General features: G+C 42.9%; 1 protein-coding gene across 2 annotated transcripts in view; it reads right to left on the reverse strand.

The window, feature by feature from the left end:
* LOC129696200 (CMP-N-acetylneuraminate-beta-galactosamide-alpha-2,3-sialyltransferase 1-like) overlaps positions 1-24,509 on the reverse strand; it is a 59,479-nt gene that overhangs the window by 16,686 nt on the left and 18,284 nt on the right. For both annotated transcript variants that reach the window (XM_055633845.1, XM_055633844.1), the window contains 3 exons: positions 14,710-15,480; positions 4,280-4,473; positions 441-620 (listed from right to left, as the gene is read on the reverse strand). In XM_055633845.1, coding sequence (XP_055489820.1) covers positions 441-620; positions 4,280-4,473; positions 14,710-14,979 — 644 coding nt within the window. In that variant the 5' untranslated portion in view covers positions 14,980-15,480. The remainder of the gene's footprint in view (positions 1-440; positions 621-4,279; positions 4,474-14,709; positions 15,481-24,509) is intronic.

Genomic DNA, 24,509 nt, shown 5'->3' on the forward strand with positions numbered 1-24,509 from the left:
GTGCTCGCTGCCTAGCTACCATGAAACAAAGCGTGTGATTGGTCAATTGGTGTCCGACGCTATGTCAAAAGTGCATTGATTGGACAATTACTACTCAGAAAATTAGAGTTTTTTTCATATTTTAAAAATACGTGCAGGTTTTGGTCTTGACGAGTTTCAGGTATGATTTCTATAATATTTTCGCACAAAATGTTAAAAATTTAGGTAGTTATGCGATTTGGGTCACAAACTTAAACGAAAAAGCGCCTCGGACCACAGCCTTTTATTCAAGATCTGGAAGTGCCCGGTGCCTATGAGGTACTATAACTCAGAATGAGTCAATGCTGTCAGGCCGGGAAGCAAGAAAGACAAAAAAGAGTAACATGGAAAGAAATGGACCATCTTGAAATTGCTTTCTGTTTATGTATGTTTCCATTGGGAAGAATTAACAACCGACTCACCGAGTGATATTGCCCGTTGTAAAGGCACTCATAAGCCACTGTAGGTCCAATATTTTAAATGGTATCAGAACCAATGAAACATCGTGCGCCAGGTTTTTAGCACTTTGTGGGTACATGAAGTGATGTGTGGTTTTACTACCCACATCCCTCTCATAGCCAACAGTCTTTGCATGGTTCATCCTGCATGATTTAAAAAATACAGATCATTAAGCAGATACTCAAACAATTGTTGTTCTTTAATGTGATGGTTAGAAAACAATAAATTCTAATTAGAGAATGAATTTTAGCCTGGTGGTGGCTAGGCCAAAACTGATCCTGTGACTAACGATTTTTAAAACTAATAGTCTACTTTTTAACATAATGTTCTTTGAGGCACCTTGCAAATACGTTGTCAAGTTTCCTACATTACAACAGTGAATACATTACAAAAAAATTATATTGGCTATAAAGCCCAATGCAATATCTTGAGAACCTTTTAGTTTCTATATATAAGCAGACAGTCTGTGTTTGTGGTCAGTAAATTTAGAAGCCTTATTACCTTTTGAGCCATCATCTGGATAGTTTATTGAAAAAGTAAAAAGTTGAGTCACAGAACCGATCCCTGTAGTACAGCACGTATCACATCTTGTCAAACAATAGGAAACATTTATGCCAAATCTCTTTCTCCTGTGTCCAGCCAATCTTCAATCCACACCAACATGTTACCTCCATCACCATTTAAAACATTTCCATAATAGCCTTTGAGTTGCACCCTATCAATTCCTTCCTGAAATTAATTAACTTTGTCCTCAGCAGATGTTACGTCATCAACAGCAATAAATTGGTCAAATATGTCTTAAAACCACATTAATTTTCTTGAGAGTTTGCCCTGGAATTACATCTTTTGCAATTGCTTCGAAAATGTTTACTATAACATCAGTCCATAGTTTATTGATTTCTATGTGTCCATCTTTTAGCATAAGTTTATTTAAGATCCACATCAAAGAATGGCAGCAACCTAACCGGCTGAACCAACTGGAATAGTATAGAATTGAGTTTTAGATAACATGCATTAATCCCATCCTCCTCCACTTTTTATCCTCTTTAAATATGACTAAGATATCGCCATCATTGTGCAGTCATTGGATAAATTCTATCTGCAGGAATATGTAATCATTAACAAACTTTAATCAAATTTGGAGCTAGCCCTATAGAAACAAAGAACTGCAGATACTGGTTAATACACAAAAGGACAGAAAGTGTGGGAGTAACTCAGCAGATCAGACAGCATCACTGAAGAACCTTTTTCAGACTGATTGTAGGGGGGGGGGGGGGGGGGGGGGGGGGGGGGGGGGGAGGGAGAGAAAGAAAGCTGGAAAATTGGAGAGGCAGGCCAATCATCCAAAATCTTTTAATCAGTACCCCGTTCCAGCTTTTTCCCCATATCCCTCGATTCCCTTAGCCCTAAGAGCTAAATCTAACTCTCTCTTGAAAACATCCAGTGCATTGGCCTCCACTGTTTTCCGTGGCAGAGAAATCCACAAATTCACGACTCTCTGAGTAAAAAAGTTTTTCCACATCTCAGTCCTAAATGGCCTACACCTTATTCTTAAACTGTGATCCCTGGTGCTAGACTCCCCCAACATCGGGGACATTTTTCCTGCATCTACCCTGTCCAATTCTCTAAGAATTTTATATGTTTCTATAAGATCCCTTCTCAGCCTAAATTCCAGTGAATACAAGCCAAGTCGACCCGTTCTTTCATCATATGTCATTCCTGCCATCCCGGGAATTAACCAGGCATGCTGTACTTCCTCCATAGCAATAATGTCCTTCCTCAAATTGGGAGACCAGAATTGCACACAATACTCCAGGTGCGGTCTCACCTGGGTCCTGCACAACTACAGTAGGACCTCCATGCACCTAAACTCAAATCCTCTCGCAATGAAGACCCAACATGCCATTAGCTTTCTTAGTCTCTGAATTAAACGTGTCACTCTACATCCTTGGGCAACAGTGACCATATATGGTGGAATTCTGCATAACAAGATCGCTAACTAATCCTTCCTCATTACACAATACCCAGTGCAGGCCCCCTCTAGTCGGTTCCTCTACATATTGGTTTAAAAACCCATCCCGTATACATTCCAGGAAATCCTCCATCTCAGCACTGTTACCAATTTGGGTGGTCCAATCTATATGTAGATTAAAGTCACCCATGATAACCGCTGTACCTTTGCTACACGCATCCCTATTTTCCTGCTTGATGCTATCCTCCAACCTCCCTACTTCTGTTTGGTGGTCTGTATACAACTCCAACAAGTGCTTTCTGCCCTTGGCTATTTCACAGTTCTAACCATACCGATTCTACAGCATTCAAGCTAATGTCTCTCCCTGCATTAACCAGCAATGCTGCCCCATCTCCTCTTCCTTTTTGTCTTTCCTGAATATCGAATACCCCTGTATGTTTAGCTCCCAGCCTAGGTCACCCTGGTTTGTTTTTCTTATCTTCTTTCTACCTTTGCTTCTGTCCTCCTTTTATGGTCACCTGTCTCCTTGCATTGGGTCCCATCCCCCTGCCTTGTTAGTTTAAACATGACCTTTCCTACACTCTCTTTCCCATTAGCTGAACACCCTGCCCCAGAAGAGATTCCCAGTGATCTAGAAATCTAAATCCCTGCCCCCTGCACCAACTCCTCAGTCACACATTCAGATCCCCTATCTCCCTGTTCCTACCCTCACTAGCACGAGCTACTAGAAGTCCTGCTTATCAGCCTCACGCCTAGTTCTCTTTACTCATGTTGCACAACCTTCTTCCTCTTCTTACCCATGTCATTCGCCGTTGACAACACACCTTGCTCGAGTCTCGCCTATCGCCACAGAATCTCCTGTCCGCACCAGTCACCCATCACTATGGCTGTGCCCGACGTTAGTCTCGTTGGTCGAGTCTCAGCACTAAGATTCAAGTCACAGACCTGTTTGCCAATGGACTGCAAGCACCATCTTCCCCTGACAACTCCCAAGAGGGTGTACCCGTTCACAAGAGGTGCTTCCACCGAGGTATCCTGCACTCGCTTCATCCCCTTTCTTTCTGTCACTACCCGTCGCACCTCCTGCACTCTTGGAGTGATGACCTGACTGTAGGTCCTGTCCAGGAAACTTTTGTCATCCCGGATGGACCGCAGGTCATCCAACTGCTGCTCCAGTTCCCTAACTCGGAACTTGAGGAGCTGCATCTGATCACAGTTGCCCCAGGTGTAGTGGTCAGTGACACCAGCAGTGCCCCTGACTTCCCACATCCTGCAGTAAACACACTGCAATAACATTCCTGCCATCACAAGTTTAAATATTTAAATTAAATTAAACACACAACCGATTCAAGTGTAGCCTCGTTCCCCTAGACCTGAAAATTTTATCTAATCAAGTCAACTATCCACACAACTAATTAGGATCTCAGTCAATCCGCTCTCGCTGGTCTAGCTGCAGCTGCTCTGCAATCTTCCAGGTGGGGCACAGGGGAGGGAAAGTGAAGGGCGAGAGGGGAGGGGGGTGGGGGGGGGGGGGCTGGAAGATGGGTTAGTTAGAGATTACCTAAAAGTAGAGAATTCAATGTTCATACCTTTGGGTTGTAAGCTAGCCAAGCAGAATATGAGGTGCTGTTCCTCCAGTCTGCATGTGGCCTCACTCTGGCAATGGAGGAGGCCCAGGACAGAAAGGTTAACGTGGGAATGGGAAGGGGAGTTAAAATGATTAGCAACCGGGAGATCAAGTAGACCTTGGCGGACTGAGCGCAAGTGTTCAGCTTGCCCTTTTCATCTGCTTCAACATCAAGAAATCATAGATAGCACCAGGTGGCTTACCTCATCACAAAATTATGGGAGTCAATTATTAGTCCATAATTGGATCCTATCAGATTTCCAGAATTCCCAACCACGGCACATGTCCTGCATCTGTTTGGTCCATGGCCTGAGAGCAGGTCATCTCCGGGAAACAACTTAAATACTTGTTCCATTACGATGTAGAAATGGGGTGCATTTTTGCTATGTTGAAGCCTCTACCAGAAGATAATTTTAAATTAGTATATGTTAATAATACTATTACGTTATAATAATAATAATCTTGAAGTCATGTAAGAATGGCTATTCAATAATTTATTCTATTACTGATTGCAATTATGATTTCCTTAAGCATAAATGCTAATAAATACATTACGGTAATTAGGCTCAACCTTCCCAAACACAATTCATAATATTATACAGTGCTATCCTTTGGATAGAAGGATTGTTTCGTTTCTTAACAGATCCTTCTCAAACCTGGCAGGTATGCTCCTTCTGTGGAACTTCTCTACTCCCCTACCCGGCCCCAATCCATACTATATTCATGACAGAACAATCCAACCCATCATTGGGGCAGCAACATCTGTGCCAAGACACCGACTGCTTTTATGCTTGGTTCTTTCTATTAGCATGAACACTGATGAAAACAATGGCCAACATTTGAGCATGAGGGGTTTCTGCTCTGCGAAAAGCATGCAGCTTATTGCATCGGCCCATAATCTTGTCCTGCAGGGAAAAATATGTGAAATTGGCACAAAACACATTTACAAAATTATAATTATGATCAACAAAATTGCTAACATCCACAGTAGTTATGGGGTAGAACATGGTGGAAACAGGCCAAATGGTCTAATTCTGCTCCTATGTTTTATGGAGCTAAAGCAGGAAGCCAAATGCCATTTATCTTTCCATTTGTCATAGGGAAACTTTACAGATGTCAAATCAGGAAATTGTACATGATTAAATAAAGTCAATATAGCCATATGAACGGGTAAAAATGTTTGACCGATTTATTGGAGTAATGTGGTGCAGATAAAGGGAAACTGATAAACACTTTATTTAGATTCTGAGGTGGCATTTGAAAGTAATTACAGCAAAGGATATGATGCAAAATGAAAGTTGACAGAGTATTTGCCTGGATGAACAATTGACTGGTTAATAAGAATCAATGAATGGGTTTTTAAGGAGTTGGCAAGTTGCAGTGGGAGGTGTCCAACAGGGATAGGTGCTGGGTCTCAGCTTTTTGCATTTCAGACTCGATGAAGGCAATGATGTTGTGGACGCTAAATTTGCTGATGGAGCTAAACTTGCTGATGGAGCTAAATTTGCTGATGTCGCCACGGCAATGGTGAAGCGGCAGCAGCGGTGAAGCCTTGTGGCGATGGGGCCTCGGCAGTGGTGAAGCCTCGCGGCGCCAGTGATGCTTCGCAGCTCGACCCACGGACCACTGTGAGGGGAGTAGGGGAAGAACAATGGAGGACCCAGCGTGGGGGGACGCCGTGAGGGAAGTGGGGGGAGAACAATGGCCAAAAGGGGAGGTGGGGGGGAGAAAGGGGATCCAGCGTGGGGGAGCCGCTAGGTGGGGGGGGGGACAAAAGGGGGAGCCGGCGTGCTTTGTAACTTGGTCTGTGCTGCAGGTGACTGCTATTTGGATACATTGTGTATGCAGAGAATCTCACTGTGCCTAGTCAAATGTGACAATAACGTATTCCTATTCCTATTTGTAACAAAGTAAAAAACTCAATCAAATTTGAGAGACACAATCTAGCCGGAGATGTAGCATGTCCCTATACTTCCTCCCACACAGGAACCCCAGCAGTCCTTCCAGGTGAGACAAGTGCACCTCCTCTAACCTCGTCCCCGATGTGGCCTCCTCTGCATTGGAGAGATCAAGCATAGCATTGCCCATTTCACCCAAACACCTGCTCGGTCCACCAAGGCTTATTGGATCTCCCAGTTTGCTATCTATTTTAACTTTGCTTCCCATTCCCATCCTGACCTTTCTGTCCATGTGCTCCTTCCATTGCCAGAATATGGTCATACGTAAACTGGAGGAATAGCATTTCATATTCGCTAGGGTATTTTACAACCCAACGATATGAATTCTCATATTTTAGGTACCTAACCTACAAAAACTAATCCCCCGTCACCAATCCATGTTCTCCAGAGATGATGCCCGACCTGCTGAGTTTGTCTTTCAAACTCATTAAATGACAATGCTATTGCTATTAGTCATGCAGCTGTCTGCAATCTCCCATCATATTTGTTTCTCTACTTCTAATAACCATTGTGGGCCTTTTGTACAATCCTGACAAGATGATCATCCCCTTTTTTTCCTCAGCCCCACCCATTTGGTCTCACTGGATGATCCTTCAATAATGTCATCTCGGACTACTGCCATGATGTTCTCTTTAATTAGTAAAGCAACTCCCTCTTGTCTTTTATCCCTATCTCTATCACGTCTACAATACCTATACCCTGGAACAGTAACCTGCCAGGCCTATCTCTCCCTTAGCCAGATTCCATAAAGGTCCCAGTCCCACATACGTCTCCATGTCTTGAGTTCATTTTGCTCTACAGTTTGGCATTGAAAACATTGAAACATTGAAATAATTGCAATTGAATTCACCATCTTTCCTCACTTCCTGCTATGCTTCCTCTGTCCATCCCCTATGCAGATACTGCCTACCACACTGAGTTCCTGCAGCATTTTGTTTTTTGCTCAGGGTTCCTGCAGTTTCTTGTACTTTCCATTGTAAATGAGACTGTTAGTTCCCTCATCAAATCATTGATATTTTTGTGAATCATTGTGAATCGTTAGGATCTAAGCACTGATTCTCTATGGAGCCGATGGGAACAGTCACTGTCTGCTACATGGAAAGAGATAATTATTTCTACTCTCTGTTTCCAGTCTGTCTATCTGGCTGATGGAGTATTACAAGGAGAAACATGAAAGTCTGAACGTGAAAATATGACATTTTTAATTTTAGCAAGAAAAATAAAGTGGAAACAAGTAAAATGTGCTGGAAACACACAGCAGGTCAGGCAAATTTGCCATTACAAACCAGAATCAGGAAAGAAAGAAAACATTGAGAATGGGCAAGGCACAGGATGAGGCCAGGGTTGCGAAAATGATGAGGTATTGATCAGTCCATCTGGTTAATGTTAATGAGGATAACTTGACAGAGGGAGGAATAAAAAAAAACATGAAACAATACAGCATGCAAAGTGTGACCTGCTCCACACAAAACCATGCTGATTGACCCTGATTAACCCATTCTCTTCCAAATGCAGGTAAATTTAAATATAAATGTCAGATAGTCATATTGCAGCTTTATAAAACTTTTGTTAGGCCACATTTAGAGAACTGTGTACAATTCTAGTTAACACATTACAGGTAGGATGTGGAGGCTTTGGATAGGGTGCCAAAGGTTTTCACCTGGATTAGAGGGTTTAACTGTTAGGAGAGGTTTAAAAACTTGGATTATTTTCTCTGGAACAACAGAGGGGAGACCTAACAGAAGTTTACAAACTGGTGAGAGGCATGGATCATTATCAAATATTAGAGGGTGGAGCATGAAGGTGAGAGGGGAAAGGTTTAAAGGAGAAGTGTGGGGCAAATTTTTACCAAGAGAGTGGTGGGTGCCTAGAATGCAATACCATGGGTGGTGGTGGTGGGAGCAGATAAGATAGAGGCTTTTAGGTAAGTACATGGATATGCAGTAAATGGAGGGATGTGAATTATGTGTAGGCAGAGGGGTTTATTTAAGTTGGCACCATGTTTAGCATGAATATCATGGGCCAAAACTGTGCTACACTGTGCTATGCTCATGTTCATAAGTGAGAGGAGCAAAATTGGCCCTTCGGCCCATCAAGTCTATGCCATTCAATCAAGACTGATCTATCCCTCCCTCCTAACCCCATTCTCCTGCCTTCTCCCCATAAGTTCTGACTGTTCTATGTTCAATATAAAATGCAAATCTCCTTAAATTGCAGAAGGCTTGACAACCTGAGTGACCTATTTTTCCTAACTCATATGTATGAGAGAAGGTAACTATCAGGAATCCAACAATGGAGGTGTCTGAGATGGTACTGAAAGTATTGCTGTATATAAGTAAAATCAACCTATCCAAGAAAAAGCTGACATTTCAGACTGATAATTGTTAGCTATGGTGTGGTATCAATATTTTCCTACAATACAGAGTGAAAATATGTAGCTTTCTTTAGGGAATAAATAAACATTGAATGCACAATTTAACTTATTTTATGATTATCTGTTCTTCCAGTAATGATACTCCCACTGTGCTGCTGGAAAATAATTTAGACCCAGTTACAGTAAAGGAATGGCAATTTAAATCAGAATGGTGAGCAAACAATTTCTATCCTTGTCTTTGTTGGACTTGGGAGGTCATTAAGAGCCGTCAAGGCTGCTGGACTTACATGTATCACCTGTTTGCATGACAAATTTCCCCTCCCTATTATAAGTGCAATGAAACCTCAGGCAGAAACTAATTAAACCAGCGTAAATAAGTACAGACTTTAAACAGATGATTTTTTAATGGTGTTGATTTATGGAGTAGATTTACCTGCTAAGTATTTTAGGTTTCCATAATGTGCTATGTATATTTAATCCATGTATGCAGTAAAGCAGTAGAATTGCTGGAAAAACTCAGCTAGTGAGGCATCTATGGAGCGAAGGGAATAAGCAACATTTCGGGTCGAAACCTTTCTTCAGACTGAAGGGTCCTCCAGCATTTTTGTCTATCTTCGATTTTCCAGCATCTGCAATTCCTTCTTAAACAGCAGTAGAATTGCTGCCTTACGGTGCCTGAGACCCTGGCTCGGTCCTGACTACTGGTGCTGTCTGCTGAGTTTTTTCGTTCTCCCTGTGACTGTGTGGGGTTTCCACAGGTGCTCCGGTTTCCTCCACATTCCAAAATACATTCAGGTTTGTAGGTTCATTTGCTTTGGTAAAAATAGTTGTAAACTTTCCCTAGTGTGTAGGATGGTGCTGGTGTATGTTGGCACAGTCTCACTGTTTCCGCAATGTATTTTTAAACTAAAACGAAACTAAACATGAATTACTACAATAACTTTAGAATTTTTATAACTATGACACATGATATAATTTTAAAGGGAAAGATAGACTATCATCTCGTCAACTACTACGCCCAATAAACCAGTAAAGTTTCACCATTTGTCCTAATTTCAGGTAGTGGAATTATGAATGGCTTGAAACAATTTCTTGTAGATATTCTGTAAGTACCGAAATACAGCATTTGTTTTAATCTAGTTTATATGGTACATGTAATATGGTTAAACTGGCAATGTGGAGCTTTAATGTTCAAAATAACGCAATTATATGGTTTTAAATAGCCAACATTACGTTTTTGATTGCAATGGTTTATTTGGTTGATTTTGGTTGATCACACCATTCTCTTTATCTCCTTCCTAGCTCCTCTTCTTCTTGCCTTTGACATGCACAGCCTAAATTTGTGCTGGACAACTTGTGCAAGACAACTTGTTCTATTTCCAGAGCCAAAAGAGATGGGGAAGATATTGAACAATTTTTTTTCTTCGGTATTCACCCAGGAGAAGGATATTGAATTATGTGACGTAAGGGAAACTAGTAGAGTAGCTAATGATTCTATGAGGTTCAAAGTAAAAGAAGTACTGACACTTTTGAAAAATATAAAAGTGGATAAGTCTCCAGGTCCTGACAGGATATTCCCTAGGACATTGAGGGAAGTTAGTGTAGAAATAGCTGGGGCTATGACAGAAATATTTCAAATGTCATTAGAAACGGGAATAGTCCCCGAGGATTGGCATACTGCGCATGTTGTTCCATTGTTTAAAAAGGGTTCTAAGAGTAAACCTAGCAATTATAGACCTGTTAGTTTGACTTCAGTGGTGGGCAAATTAATGGAAAAGATACTTAGAGATAATATATACAAGCATCATGATAAACAGGGTCTGATTAGGAACAGTCAACATGGATTTGTGCCTGGAAGGTCATGTTTGACTAATCTTCTTGAATTTTTTGAAGAGGTTACTAGGGAAATTAACGAGGGTAAAGCAGTGGATGTTGTCTATATGGACTTTAGTAAGGCCTTTGACGAGGTTCCACATGGAAGGTGGTTAAGAAGGTTCAACTGTTGGGTATAAATGCAGGAATAGCAAGATGGATTCAACAGTGGCTGAATGGGAGAAGCCAGAGGGTAATGGTGGATGGCTGTTTATTGAGTTGGAGGCAGGTGACTAGTGGGGTGCCTCAGGGATCTGTGTTGGGTCCTTTGTTGTTTGTCATGTACATCAATGATCTGGATGAAGGTGCGGTAAATTGGATTAGCAAGTATGCAGATGATACCACGATAGTGGATAATGAAGAGGATTTCCAAAGTCTACATGTGATTTAGGCCATTTGGAAAAATGGGCTGAAAGATGGCAGATGGAGTTTAATGCTGATAAATGTGAGGTGCTACACCTTGGCAGGACAAATCAAAATAGGACGTACATGGTAAATGGTAGGGCATTGAAGAATACAGTTGAACAGAGGGATCTGGGAATAACCGTGCATAGTTCCTTGAAGGTGGAATCTCATGTAGATAGGGTGGTAAAGAAAGCTTTTGGTATGCTAGCCTTTATAAATCAGAGCATTGAGTATAGAAGCTGGGATGTAATGTTAAAATTGTACAAGGCATTGGTGAGACCAAATCTGGAGTATGGTGTACAATTTTGGTCGCCCAATTATAGGAAGGATGTCAACAAAATAGTGAGAGTACAGAGGAGATTTACTATAATGTTGCCTGGGTTTCAACAACTAAGTTACAGAGATAGGTTGAATAGGTTAGGTCTTTATTCTCTGGAGCGCAGAAGGTTAAGGGGGGGACTTGATAGAGGTCTTTAAAATGATGAGAGGGATGGACAGAGTTGATGTGGACAAGCTTTTCCCTTTGAGAATAGGGAAGATTCAAACAAGAGGACATGACTTCAGAATTAAGGGACAGAAGTTTAGGGGTAACATGAGGGGGAACTTCTTTACTCAGAGAGTAGTGGCGGTGTGGAATGAGCTTCCAGTGGAAGTGGTGGAGGCAGGTGCGTTGGTATCATTTAGAAATAAATTGGATAGGCATATGGATGAGAAGGGAATGGAGGGTTATGGTATGAGTGCAGGCAGGTGGGACTAAGGGAAAAAAAAAGTTGTTCGGCACGGACTTGTAGGGCCAAGATGGCCTGTTTCCGTGCTGTAATTGTTATATGTTATATGTTATATGTTATTTGATCTTATTTGATTGTGCACGCCAGGTTGATTACATTCGTCGAAACAGGGCGGACCACGTGAATGTTGCAATCTCCCACCCCTTCCTGGCTCCTGATCACTTACATCCACTCAGTAGTCTAACTAGTTCAAATGGTTTCATCCACTATCAGAGTTCCATTGTTGCTCTCTCCATCAACATTTCATCTATTTACCCCAATCAAGGTTTAATCGTTATTGTCACCAATTTTTCACTCGCTGCAGTTCTATGACCCATCACTGTCATTTCAACTATTGGTTGTAATTATTCCCACCATTTGAATAACTTTATAAATTCCAATATTGCCAAATGTTAAAATTCCATTCCTACTGTTTCAAATTTCATCATCATGACCATTACAAAATTCCAGAAATGATTCTCATCAAAGTCCTATCATTTTCCACCTTCCAAGCTTTTTGAGTGTTGCTGAAGCTAGACATACCCAGACAAATGGAGAGATCATTGAATGCCCTTAATGCTACTGCCAAAGACATATTACCCCCTTTTCCACATGTTATAACTAGCAAACGAATTGCAATGACAGGGTCTTATGTCTAAATGTCCACTATCCTAGTTGTTCTCGTCCCCTTCCTCCTCCCTCTCCCCCCTGCCCCTCTCTCCCCTCTATTCCCCCTTTCCCCCCCCCCCCCCCCTCCCCTCCCTCCTCCTCCCTTCCCCCTCCCTCATCCCCTCTCCCTCCCCTTCCCCTCCCCACTCCTCTCTCCACTCTCTCCCCATCCCCCTCCCCCACATGCTCCACCTCCCCTCCTGCATTCCCCCCCTCCATTTCCCCCCTCTCTTCCCCTCCTCCTCGCCCCTTCCATCCCATCTCCCCCCCTTCCTCCACCCCTACTCATTCCCCTCGCCCCCCCCCCCCCCCCTCTTGGTGGTTAGTGGTGTGTGTTTGGGGAGGGGGGGTGATTAGTGTGCGTGTGTGTGTGTGTGTGTGTTTTGGGGGGTGGGATGTTTGTGTGTGTGTTTAGGGTGAGTGGTTAGTGTGTGTGTCCCATCCCCCTCGCCCCTCCTCCCCTCTTCTCCCTCCTGTCCATCTCCCCCTCTCCACCTCCCCCTCTCCATTTCTCCATTTTCCCACCTCTCCCTGCCTCTCCACCCCCTGTGTACACAAAAATGCTGGAGAAACTCAGTGGGTGCAGCAGCATCTATGGAGCAAAGGAAATAGGCAGCGTTTCTGGCCGAAACACCGAAAAGAAACCGAAAAGAAACCAGTCTGAAGAAGGATTTTGGCCCAAAACGTTGCCTATTTCCTTCGCTCCATAGATGCTGCAGCACCCACTGAGTTTCTCCAGCATTTTTGTGTACCTTCGGTCCAGTGGTGGTTTGGCAGCACTTGTGGCGCCAGGGACCCGGGTTCAATCCTGGCTGTGGATGAGGCACGGGTCTGTGTGCACGCCCTCCCCTGTCTCCCACTCGCATCTGCCCCCTCTCTCTCGCTGTTACACCTCGCTCTCCCGCTACTTGAAATCCCCTTTCCTCAGATTAAATATATTTTAATAAATGAATTATGAATAAAGATAAGAATTTACACACAGCCTACACAGCCAGTGCTTCATTTCCTTTTTCTTTATGGCGAATGACCTTTGACAACCCCTATGATTTCTTGATTGCTGATTTCAATGGGTTTGAAATAACATTGCATGTTATATTGTTTCATAAAGTATCATTGCACAAGTATCAATGGAAGTAATTGCTTGTTAGTTTCCAAAACAATTCTTAAGTGGCATCCTATGCTGAAAATGGCAGCCTGGGTTCTTTAGAGACAATGGTATCTGATTACTGTGGGAAGTTTACATAGTATCAATGATACACAAAAGTGCTGGAAAAACTCAGCGGGTGCAGCAGCATCTATGGAGCGAAGAGAATAGGCAACGTTTCGGGCCGAAACCCTTCTTCAGACTGATGGAGTATCAATGATTTTGTTTTTAAACGAAAATGCTGGAGAAACTCAGCGGGTGCAGCAGCATCTATAGAGCGAAGGAAATAGATGGAATGCAGACCACATCTATGGAAAAGTCCAGCAAAGACTTTTCCATCTCTGACAGCTCAGGAAGTTCAGAGCAAGGTCTCATCTCATGCTCCGCTTCTATACAGCCATCATCGAAAGCATCCTCACTTCATCCATCACAGTCTGGTTCGGCAGTCTCGACTCACTCTCCCGGGGTCCAAAGAAATTACAGCGCATCATCAACAGAGCATCTAAAATTATTGGCTTACCCCTACCATCCCTTGAATCACTTTACCACAAACGGACATTACACAGAGCCCGCAAGATCATCTCTGATCCTACTCACCTGCACACAATGCCTTTCAGCTACTGCCCTCTGGGAGGCGCTACAGGACAATTGCCTCCAAAACAAACCGCTTCAAAAACAGTTTCATTCCCACTGCAATTAACATTTTAAACTCTGTACGGTGAGGAATAAGAATAAGCATGGCCCTTATGTATTATGTAATGCGTCTGTTTGTATGTATATCTATGCTATATGTTTAATGTTAGATGAAATGTTGGAACCTGTACCAAGCTGTACTGATAACAAATTCCACCAGCCTGGCTGTGTGGTCATTAAAATACAATACAATACAATACAATAGGCAATGTTTCTGGGCCAAAACCCCTTTGTTTTGTTTTGTTTTGTTTTGATTTTAGACTGGTTTGCATTCAAATTTAATATTATTTGTGAGCTTGTTCATGTGTATGAGTATCTACAATTTTGCTGTTGATATTGCTGAAGAGGGCCTTTATTTAATCATAAAAATATTATTGGCATGTGACAGTCACCAGGAAGGCTGGATTTTATTGTCCATCCTTTGTTGCCTACAGAAAGTGTTAGTTCTTTCAAAAAGTTGAAAGGCAGACACTAAGCATTAAAGTAGTCGACTTATATCTCTAAAGTTCAGTCAGAAAAATGTCCAGTTCACAGAAATATTTGACTTTCAATCAGAATGCTGATGATATTGTGAAAAACTTTTATCTCAATTTAGAGCACACAAATAATCTGAATTTCTATAAAATCCCAGAATATATACAAGGGAGTTATCATACTCTTTCATTTATCAAGTATTTTCTTACATTTCATTTCAGTCCATGAATTATCCTTCATTTAAAGTGATCCCATCTCTGTAAAGTGTACCACCTACCTGCCACCAATTGTAAGACTTCTCAGGAATTGTGTAGTTGCTTTTCATCAGGATGGGGTTCATGTTCGAATCGTAACGCTCGTCAAACCATTCCGATAGACCTAATTCGGAGACACACTCGCTACATTTGCACAGTCTCGTTGTCATGAGATTGGGTAGTGAAATATTTTTTGTGTAGGTAAATAAGACAGAAATCAGCACAACAAGAAACAGTAAATATAACAAATATTGAAGCCTCCCCAGTCTAAACAAAATGCTTGAAACCGGCATGGTGAAGCCTGCTTGGCAACAGAGAAAAACGAAGAGCACGAAGTGGGTCCTGGTCAGTGAATCAGTGTGAGATGAATTCTGCAAAATATGTACTTAACAAAAATATCTCTGTGTACAACTCCAGTTTGTACAAAATAGTAGCTACTGAGCAACAACAGCAGTTTTACTGTGGAATACTTCTCTGAAATAAATCTTCAGAATAGAATAATCAAAGTTTTCAGAAAGAAAGCATTCAGTTGGTATTTTCTTTCACGTCTAGCCAGTGGAGTGGAAAGTTACTGTGGTGTCAAGTCACTTTTCAATATTTTTCAATGGGCAGAGCCATCAATAATACCATATTGTATTTGTGCATTTGGGAGCTGCATTCATTGTGGATAGGATGACGTCTTTCACACCGATGATTTGAATACCAGTAATGTGGTCAGTCTTCTCTTCGAATTTTCCATTATGCCACTATAATTGCACAATTTCTTGAGTCAAACTGGCTGAGTAAACTTCCTCCTAAAAGAAAAACAACAGGTAAACCATGTGTAGGAAGGAACTGCAGATACTGGTTTAAACCAAAGATAAGATACAAAAAGCTGGAGTAACGCAGTGGGTCAGGCAGCATCTCTGGTGAAAAAGAATAGGTGGCGTTTCAGGCTATGACCCGAAGTCGAATCTGAAGAATTGTTATAAGCATCATGATAAACAGGGTCTGATTAGGAACAGTCAACATGGATTTGTGCCTGGAAGGTCATGTTTGACTAATCTTCTTGAATTTTTTGAAGAGGTTACTAGGGAAATTGATGAGGGTAAAGTAGTGGATGTTGTCTATATGGACTTTAGTAAGGCCTTTGACGAGGTTCCACATGGAAGGTTGGTTAAGAAGGTTCAACTGTTGGGTATAAATGCAGGAATAGCAAGATGGATTCAACAGTGGCTGAATGGGAGAAGCCAGAGGGTAATGGTGGATGGCTGTTTATTGAGTTGGAGGCAGGTGACTAGTGGGGTGCCTCAGGGATCTGTGTTGGGTCCTTTGTTGTTTGTCATGTACATCAAGGATCTGGATGAAGGTGTGGTAAATTGGATTAGTAAGTATGCAGATGATACCAAGATAGTGGATAATGAAGAGGATTTCCAAAGTCTACATGTGATTTAGGCCATTTGGAAAAATGGGCTGAAAGATGGCAGATGGAGTTTAATGCTGATAAATGTGAGGTGCTACACCTTGGCATGACAAATCAAAATAGGACGTACATGGTAAATGGTAGGGCATTGAAGAATACAGTTGAACAGAGGGATCTGGGAATAACCGTGTATAGTTCCTTGAAGGTGGATCCTGTCTGCCAACCAGTTTTGGTTCCCTAATTTGAGGAAGGACATTCTTGCTATTGAGGGAGTGCAGCGTAGGTTTACAAGATTAATTCCCGGGATGGCGGGACTGTCATATGCTGAGAGAATGGAGCAGCTGGGCTCACTCTGGAGTTTGGAAGGATGAGAGGGTATCTCATTGAAACATATAAGATTGTTAAGGGCTTGGACACGCTAGAGACAGGAAACATGTTCCCGATGTTGGGTGAGTCCAGAACCAGGGGCCACAGTTTAAGAATAAGGAGGAAGCCATTTAGAACGGAGACGAGGAAACACTTTTTCTCACAGAGAGTGGCGAGTTTGTGGAATTCTCTGCCTCAGAGGGCAGTGGAGGCAGGTTCTCTGGATGCTTTCAAGAGAGCTAGATAGGGCTCTTAAAAATAGCAGAGTCGGGGGATATGGGGAGAAGGCAAGAACGGGGCACTGATTGGGGATGATCAGCCATGATCACATTGAATGGCGGTGCTGGCTCAAAGGGCCAAATGGCCTACTCCTGCACCTATTGTCTATTGACTACCTGTTATTTTCTGTTGCTCTTTAATAGTTTCCCAATCCTCTGGTTTCCCGCGAATCTTTGCTATGTTATAATTATTTTTTTTTAATTTTGCTATGTTATACTTCTCTTTTTTATTTTTATACTGTCCTTGACTTCCCTTGTCAGCCACGGTAACCTTTTTCTCCCCATAAATCTTTCTTCCTCTTTGGAATGAACTGATCCTGGACCTTTCTCTCCCCACCACCCCCTCCAACTACAATCAGTCTGAAGAAAGCTCCTAAATCAAAATTACAAAGGGTCACAAACCGACATCCTGACTCACCTATCCATTCCTTCTGAATACATGCACTCAGTCCACCAAGGGATGTGGGAATTCCCAGTATGATAACTCCCCTTCCCATTCCCATACTGACATTTTTGTTCTGGGCCTTTTCCATTGCCATACACAAACTGGAGGAACGACACCTCATATTCCACTTGGGTAGCTCGTAACACAATGGTATGAACATTAAATTATCTAATTATAGGTAACATCTACAAAACACCCTCCTTCCCCATTTCTCCCTATAAACCCCTCCCCTTTTGTCCTCTCCCTCTCTCCCTTGCGCCATGGCTGACTATCTTTCCCCACCCTCTCCACATAGATTCCTAAACAATTTATAACGCGTCAACCCTCTAGTTACACAATCCCATTCTCAACTCTCTATTCCTTTCATCTTAAACCTTATGTGTGTTCATTTCTGTCCAAATCTCTTCCTCACCAGTGTTCTTCTATCACCTGCCATGCTTTGTCCTGCCCCTCCACACTTCTAGCTTTTTTTCATCCACCAGTGTAGCTGGGACATGTTGGCCCGTGTGGGCAAGTTGGGCCGAAGGGCCTGTTTCCACACTGTATCACTCTATGATACTATGACACCCCTGCAATCAGTCTGAAAAAGGATACCGAACCGAAACATCACCTATCCACGGTTCTCCACAGATGCTGCCTGACCCACTAAATTACTCCAGCACTTTGTGTCATATGCAAGATTCCAGCATCTCCATATCTCCAGACAGATCAATATTGTGGCTACAGGAGGTAGACACAAAATGCTGAAGTATCTCAGCGGGACAGGCAGTATCTCTGAAGAGAAGGAATGGGTGACGTTTCGGGTCATGACCCTTCTTCAAACTCAGACTTGTGGCTACAGGAGCTAGCTAGAGTCTAACTATCTTATGACGTGTGCTCACCTCCTGACACCACAGGTTTTTTTCACTATAAATCACAAGCCAGGATAATAACGGACTATTCTTCATATGTCTGAACTAGCAACAGTAACTCACAAGTAACCCGTCAACTTTCCTAAGCATTAATTCCATACACCATGGTGCAGAGTGCTTATCATTTGTACCACCAATAAAATGCATTGCACTTGTTCACCAATGTTTCTCTATTAACTCCGAAACTTGTGATACTAACCATCAACACAAGGGTAGTGGGTGCATTCAAACACCACCACCTGCACCTTCTCCTCCAAGTGACCGACCGCCCTGACTTGGAAACATATCTTCGGTCTTTCATTGTTGCTAGGTCTAATTTCCCGAATTGCTTTCCGACAGCATTGTGGGAATACTTCAGCAGAAGAACTACAGCTTTAACACTTAGGCTCACCAAGTCAAGAGCGTTTTATTGTCATGTGTCCCAGATAGGACAATGAAATTCTTAAGGGCCTGTCCCACGAGCATGTGACTCCATGTGGCAAGCACGACCTAAAGGGCCTGTCCCACGAGCATGCGACTCCATGTGGCAAGCGCAAGCTAACGTGGTCGCTTGAACCATACGGAGCTCCGAAAAACTGACCGTGTACAAAAATTCCGCGCAGCAATGGCCTGCCGGCCCACAGCCGTCTCGACGATGTACGCACCGTCTCGACGCCGTACGTCAAGCACGAACTTCCCGCGGACTTCGCTCGAACTTCATGTCACTCACTCGACCGCCGCGCGGCCCCCACTTCTGGTTTGGTCGCATGCTCGTGGGACAGGCCCTTTACTTACTTACAGAATATGTAAACATAATACAAAACGGAAGATAAAAGTTCAGTATCTTGAAAGACCATGGACCATATATGCACAATAAATAAAGATATAGTACAATAATAATAATAGTTATTGTTCAGAGCTTATTTGATGTCATGTTTAATATCCTGATGGCTGTGGGGAAGAAGCTGTCCTGAACCTGGATGTTACAGATTTCAGGCTTCTGTACCTTCTTCCCAATGCAACGGAGAGTTGAGTGTGTGAGCAGGATGGTGTGGGTCTATGATGATGTTAGCTGCCTTTTTGAGGCAGCGACTGCGATAGATCCCTTCAATGGTGGGGAGATAAGAGCCAGTGGTAGACTGGGCAGTGGTCACAACTTTCTGCATTATTTTCCTCTCCTGGATGTTCAAGTTGCCGAACCAGGCCACGATGCAGCCAGTCTGTGTGCTCTCTACTATGCACCTGTAGAAGTTTGAGAGAGTCCTCCTTGACATACTGACTCTCTGTACTCTTCTCAGGAAGTAGAGGTGCTGATGTGCCTTCTTTATAATTGCATCAGTGTGCTGGGACCAGGAAAAATCTTCGGAAATGTGCACGCCCAGGAATTTGAAGTTTTTTTACCCTTTCCACCATTGATATAAATGGGATTGTGGGTCCCTATCCTACCCCTTCCAAAATCCACAATCAGTTCCTTGGTTTTGCTGGTGTTGAGAGCCAGGTTGTGCTGGCACCATTTGGTCAATCGGTCGATCTCACTTCTATACTCCGACTCATCGCCATCAGTGATTCGTCTCACAACAGTCGTAGACAAACTTGTTGATGGAGTTCACACTATGTCTGGCTACACTGTCATGAGTATAGAGTGAGTACAGCAGGGTGCTGAGCACACAGCCTTGAGGTGCTCCCGTGCTGATTGTTATCGGGGATGACATATTTCCACCAATATGGACATACTTTGGTCTGTGGATGAGGCAGTTGAGAATCCAATTACAGAGGGATGCGCGCAGACCCAGATCCGTGAGCTTGGTAACCAGCTTGGAGCGAATGATGTTATTTAACGGCGACCTGTAGTGAATTAGTAAAGGACAATAAATGCTGGCCTTGCCTGTGACACCCAGGACCAACATATCAACCCGACCATCAAGAGTCATACTATTTCCATATCTTGCAATTATTAGCACATGCAAAATGATACCAGAAAACACTATGAATGATGAATTGCTTAAATACCTGTGACCAACAATTCTCAATGGTGTTTTTCTGTGGAGGTAATATGAAATACAGCACAAGAACAGGCCCTTCTGTTGAACATGATACACAGTAATGCCCCTGTCCCACTTAGGAAACCTGAACGGAAACCTCTGGAGACTGCGCCCCACCCAAGGTTTCCGTGCGGTTCCCGGAGGTTCTTGTCATTCTCCCCACCTGCTTCCACTACCTGCAACCTCCGGCAACCACCTGCTACCTCCAGGAACCGCACGGAAACTTTGGGTGGGGCGCAAAGTCTATAGAGGTTTCCGTTCAGGTTTCCTAAATGGGACAAGGGCATTAAACTAATCTCCTCTGCATGCACGTCATTCCCTGCAAATTCATGTATGGTAGATCTCTCCAGAAGATTGGCACTTGGAATCCAAAGTGAGCTGACTGATTGGATCCAAACTTGGCTTGATGATAGGAGGCAGAATGTAGTGGTGAAAGGATCTTTTACTAATTGGAAGTTTGTGATCAGAGGTATTCCCCAGGGACCAATACTGGACCCTTATTGTTTGTGACGTACATTCATGACTTAGATGTGAATGTAGGAGTTATAATAGTAAGATTAAACGAGAACTTACCAGCTTGAAGTTTGATCTGTATTTTATGAGGGGTTACGATGAGGGATTACGTGAAGATCCCGTCCAGCACGCATGCGCGACATACTTCAAAGCAGCGGTGTGGAATCACAGGCAACACAATAATTGAAATAAACATAGTAAAGAAAAGGAGAACTAAGATACCAGTTGATCTCTAAAATTGAGGGAGTGAGCGGAGGGCACGTAATCCCTCATCGTAACTCTTCATAAAATACAGATCAAACTTCAAACTGGTAAGCTTGTTTAATCTTACTATTTTACTTCGGAGTCACGTGAGTGACTTCGTGAAGATTTTAAAGCTCTGTGATTTCAAACCGTGTAACAGTTCATACTGCACTCGCTGCCAAAGTCATTCAAGGGAGGAAGTATGTTATCATAATCAACGATAAATCCGTTTGTAAAACAATAATGGTATTTATTAAACAATAACAAAAAGAAAATAATGCTCCCCCGGGCTTAAATTATATATTTGAAGATTCTAAAACTCTTTCTGCAAGTAAAACAGGTTCTGCTAGCGGCTTATTGTAGAACTTTTGGAATGTTTTCTCCATGCACCACCCCGCTGTAGCCAGGATGTGGTCCAATGGCACGTCCATCCTTTTAGCCATAGATGTGGATGCTGCCCTGGTGGAGTGAGATATATATACATCAGTATCTACTCCAGCAGCTCCCAGTACCTGCTTGAGCCATCTTGAGATGGTTTGGCTCGACACCCGACCATGAGGTTTCTTGTGGCTGACCCATGGGGCTTTTTCTCTCCCTCGGGAATCTCTTGTTGTGTTGATGTAAACGAGTAAATGAGTCATGACACATAACCGCGGGTCAGGTGGGTATGCCCGGAAATCCATAACTAGGCCTGAAGTTCCTGGCCTGCTCTGCTTTACCAGCTCCTGAATAGTGAATGTGATACGGTCTGGTGTTATAACCATGTTGTCCAGTCGCAGTAAGTGGAGGGACTGGACCCTTTGTGCTGAGACTAGTGCCATCAGCATGACCATTTTGGCCTTCCATCACCGCGATGTGATGGATGTTTATGTAAATTATGTTGTGTCTTGGGTCTATTTGTGTGTAATGTATGGCTGCAGAAACGGTATTTCGTTTGGACCTCAAGGGGTCCAAATGACAATTAAATTGTATCTTGTATCTTGTATTTTCAGGGTTAGCTGTTCCAGGGTGAGAGACCTGGCTGGCGACCATCCCCTTAGGTATGTCAGGACCACACTGACATCCCAGATTCAGTTGTACCTAGGTCTAGGGGTTGGAGTTGAATATCCCTCTCATTAGTTTGATCACCAACTAGGGTGAGACCCTATGGCCTGTTGTCCTGGTGCCTGATTTAAGGAGGCTGACGGAGTAATTCAGGTGGTATTGATGGCGCTGTAGCTCAGTCTTTCATTATGGTGAAGGCCGGCCAGGAACTCCAGTATATTGGTTATGGTTGTAGATGAGTATGTTGTCCCAGTTTTCGAGCAGTAGCTTTCCCACTTCCTTATGCTCGATAGGTATTGTTTCCTGGTGGACATATGGTGGAACGCTGTCATCGTGTTGATGGTCCTGTCAGATAATCCCAGGCGCAGCAGTGGTCTTTTCAGAATCTGCAACCCAGTAGGTTAATTCTGTCATGGCATGGATGACTTATGCCTGACACCGGGCGAGTCAATAGGTCTGGGCTACTGGGAATGGTCATTGGAGTTTCGATGACCATGTCGAGGACCACTGGGATCCATGGCTGTGCAGGCCAGTCGGGTACTATCAAAATACCTGAAGCAGAGACCATCTGTATATTGCGTAGTACCCGACTGATGAGGCAGAAGGGGGGGGGGGGGGGGGGGAGGCATAAAATAAATAGTTCCCCCAGTCCAGCGCAAATGCATCTATCGCTGCTGCCTCAGGGTCTGGTTCCCAACCAACATACATTGGTACCTGGATGCAAAGAGATCGATATCTGGTGTGCCATATTGCTTTGTAATTTTAGCAAATGCTTTAGGATTTAACATCCATTCGGTGTTATCATTGAATTTGCATGACCTGGTGTCTGCCACTGTATTTAGCTTAACTGGTAGGTAAGTTGCTGATAGCCAAATACGTCTATCGACACATCATTGCCAGATTATGTTGACCAAATTGTCACATGATATCGATTTTATTCCGCCCATATGGTTAATATAGGCCACCACCATGGTATTATCAATCTGTAAATGAACATGCAAGTTGTGCATATTCATAGAATATGCTTTTAAACCATAAAACGCACCCAATGTTTCCAAATAATTTATGCCCAGTGTCTGTAGTAAAGATGATTCTAGGTTAGTCCATCTACCACCTGTGCTGGATATTGTATTAGTTGCTCCCCACCCTTGAGCACTGGCATCTGTTTGTATAGTTAACATTGGGTTATTGATGATGATAGGGCTGGAACTATGCCAAATGTTCTCTATCCACCATTGTAACTCTGATATTGCTTCAATGAGTAATTTCATGGTTTGGTCAAAGTGACCTGCATGTCGTTTTAACGCCTGCACTTTTGCTCTTTGTAGGTTTTGATAGTGCAGAGGTCCAAATTGTGTAGCTGGAAATGCTGCTACTATTTTGCCAATTACTCTTGCCACTTGTCGGATGGTTGGTCGATCGCTAACCATTAAATTGTGACACGTCTGTGCCAATTCTGCTGCTTTATCTTTTGGCAATGTTACAGACATGTGGACTGAGTTAATTGTGAATCCCACATAGTCCATAGTTGTGGATGGCGTCAATTTAGATTTATCTGGATGTACGACAAATCCCAGGGTTTCAAACAATTGTTTGGTAGCTAATACAGCTGATTTAGCCAATTCCATGGTTTTGCCTACTATTAAGATATCATCAAGATATGCCATGACAATATGTCTCCGTTTTCTTAATATTGCCAAGGCTGGTTTTAATATCTTGGTAAATAGTCTTGGGGCTGATGTTAACCCATTAGGCAACGCTTTAAACTGCCTTTGTTGCCCCATCCAGGTAAATTGTTTTTATTGTTTGTAACTTTTGAATGGGTACTGAATTTTAAATCGATGCTTGCCATAAAGTATCCTTTAGAAATCAGTTGTTTGGCAGTTACCATGTTTCCATTTTGAAATGTATATACTTAACAAAGGTATTTAGTGATGTTAAGTCAATGATGATGCGATATCCACCATCTTTTTTGTTTTTGGTAATATATTTGAGACAAATTACAAAAGTTCATGTTTTGGATTTCTCAATGATACCCTTTGTAAGTAACCTCACCAGTTCTGCTTGACCCTCTAGTTTTTCCTTTGACCGAGAGGGTAAAGACCCTTTGGGGTGCATGCTGAACTGGTGGCATATTTTCTTGAATGAATTCTATTTTGTATCCACGAATACTGTGAAGTATATAACTATCATTCATGATAGTCCTCCATGCTTCCATGAACAGGTGTAATCTCCCCCCTGTTAGTACAGTTCCCCCACTTTATAGAAACATAGAAAATAGGTGCAGGAGTAGGCCATTCGGCCCTTCGAGCCTGTACCGCCATTCAATATGATCATGGCTGACCATCCAACTCAGTATCCTGTTCCTGCCTTCTCTCCATACCCCCTGATTCCTTTAGACACAAGGGCCACATCTAACTCCCTCTTAAATATAGCCAATGAACTGGCCTCAACTACCTTCTGCGGCAGAGAATTCCAGAGATTCACCACTGTGTGAAAAAACCTTTCCTCATCTCGGTCCTAAAAGATTTCCCCCTTATCCTTAAACTGTGACCCCTTGTTCTGGACTTCCCCAACATCGGGAATAATCTCCCTGCATC

Source organism: Leucoraja erinacea, chromosome 4 (assembly GCF_028641065.1).
Source record: "Leucoraja erinacea ecotype New England chromosome 4, Leri_hhj_1, whole genome shotgun sequence".
Taxonomy (NCBI): Eukaryota; Metazoa; Chordata; class Chondrichthyes; order Rajiformes; family Rajidae; genus Leucoraja; species Leucoraja erinaceus.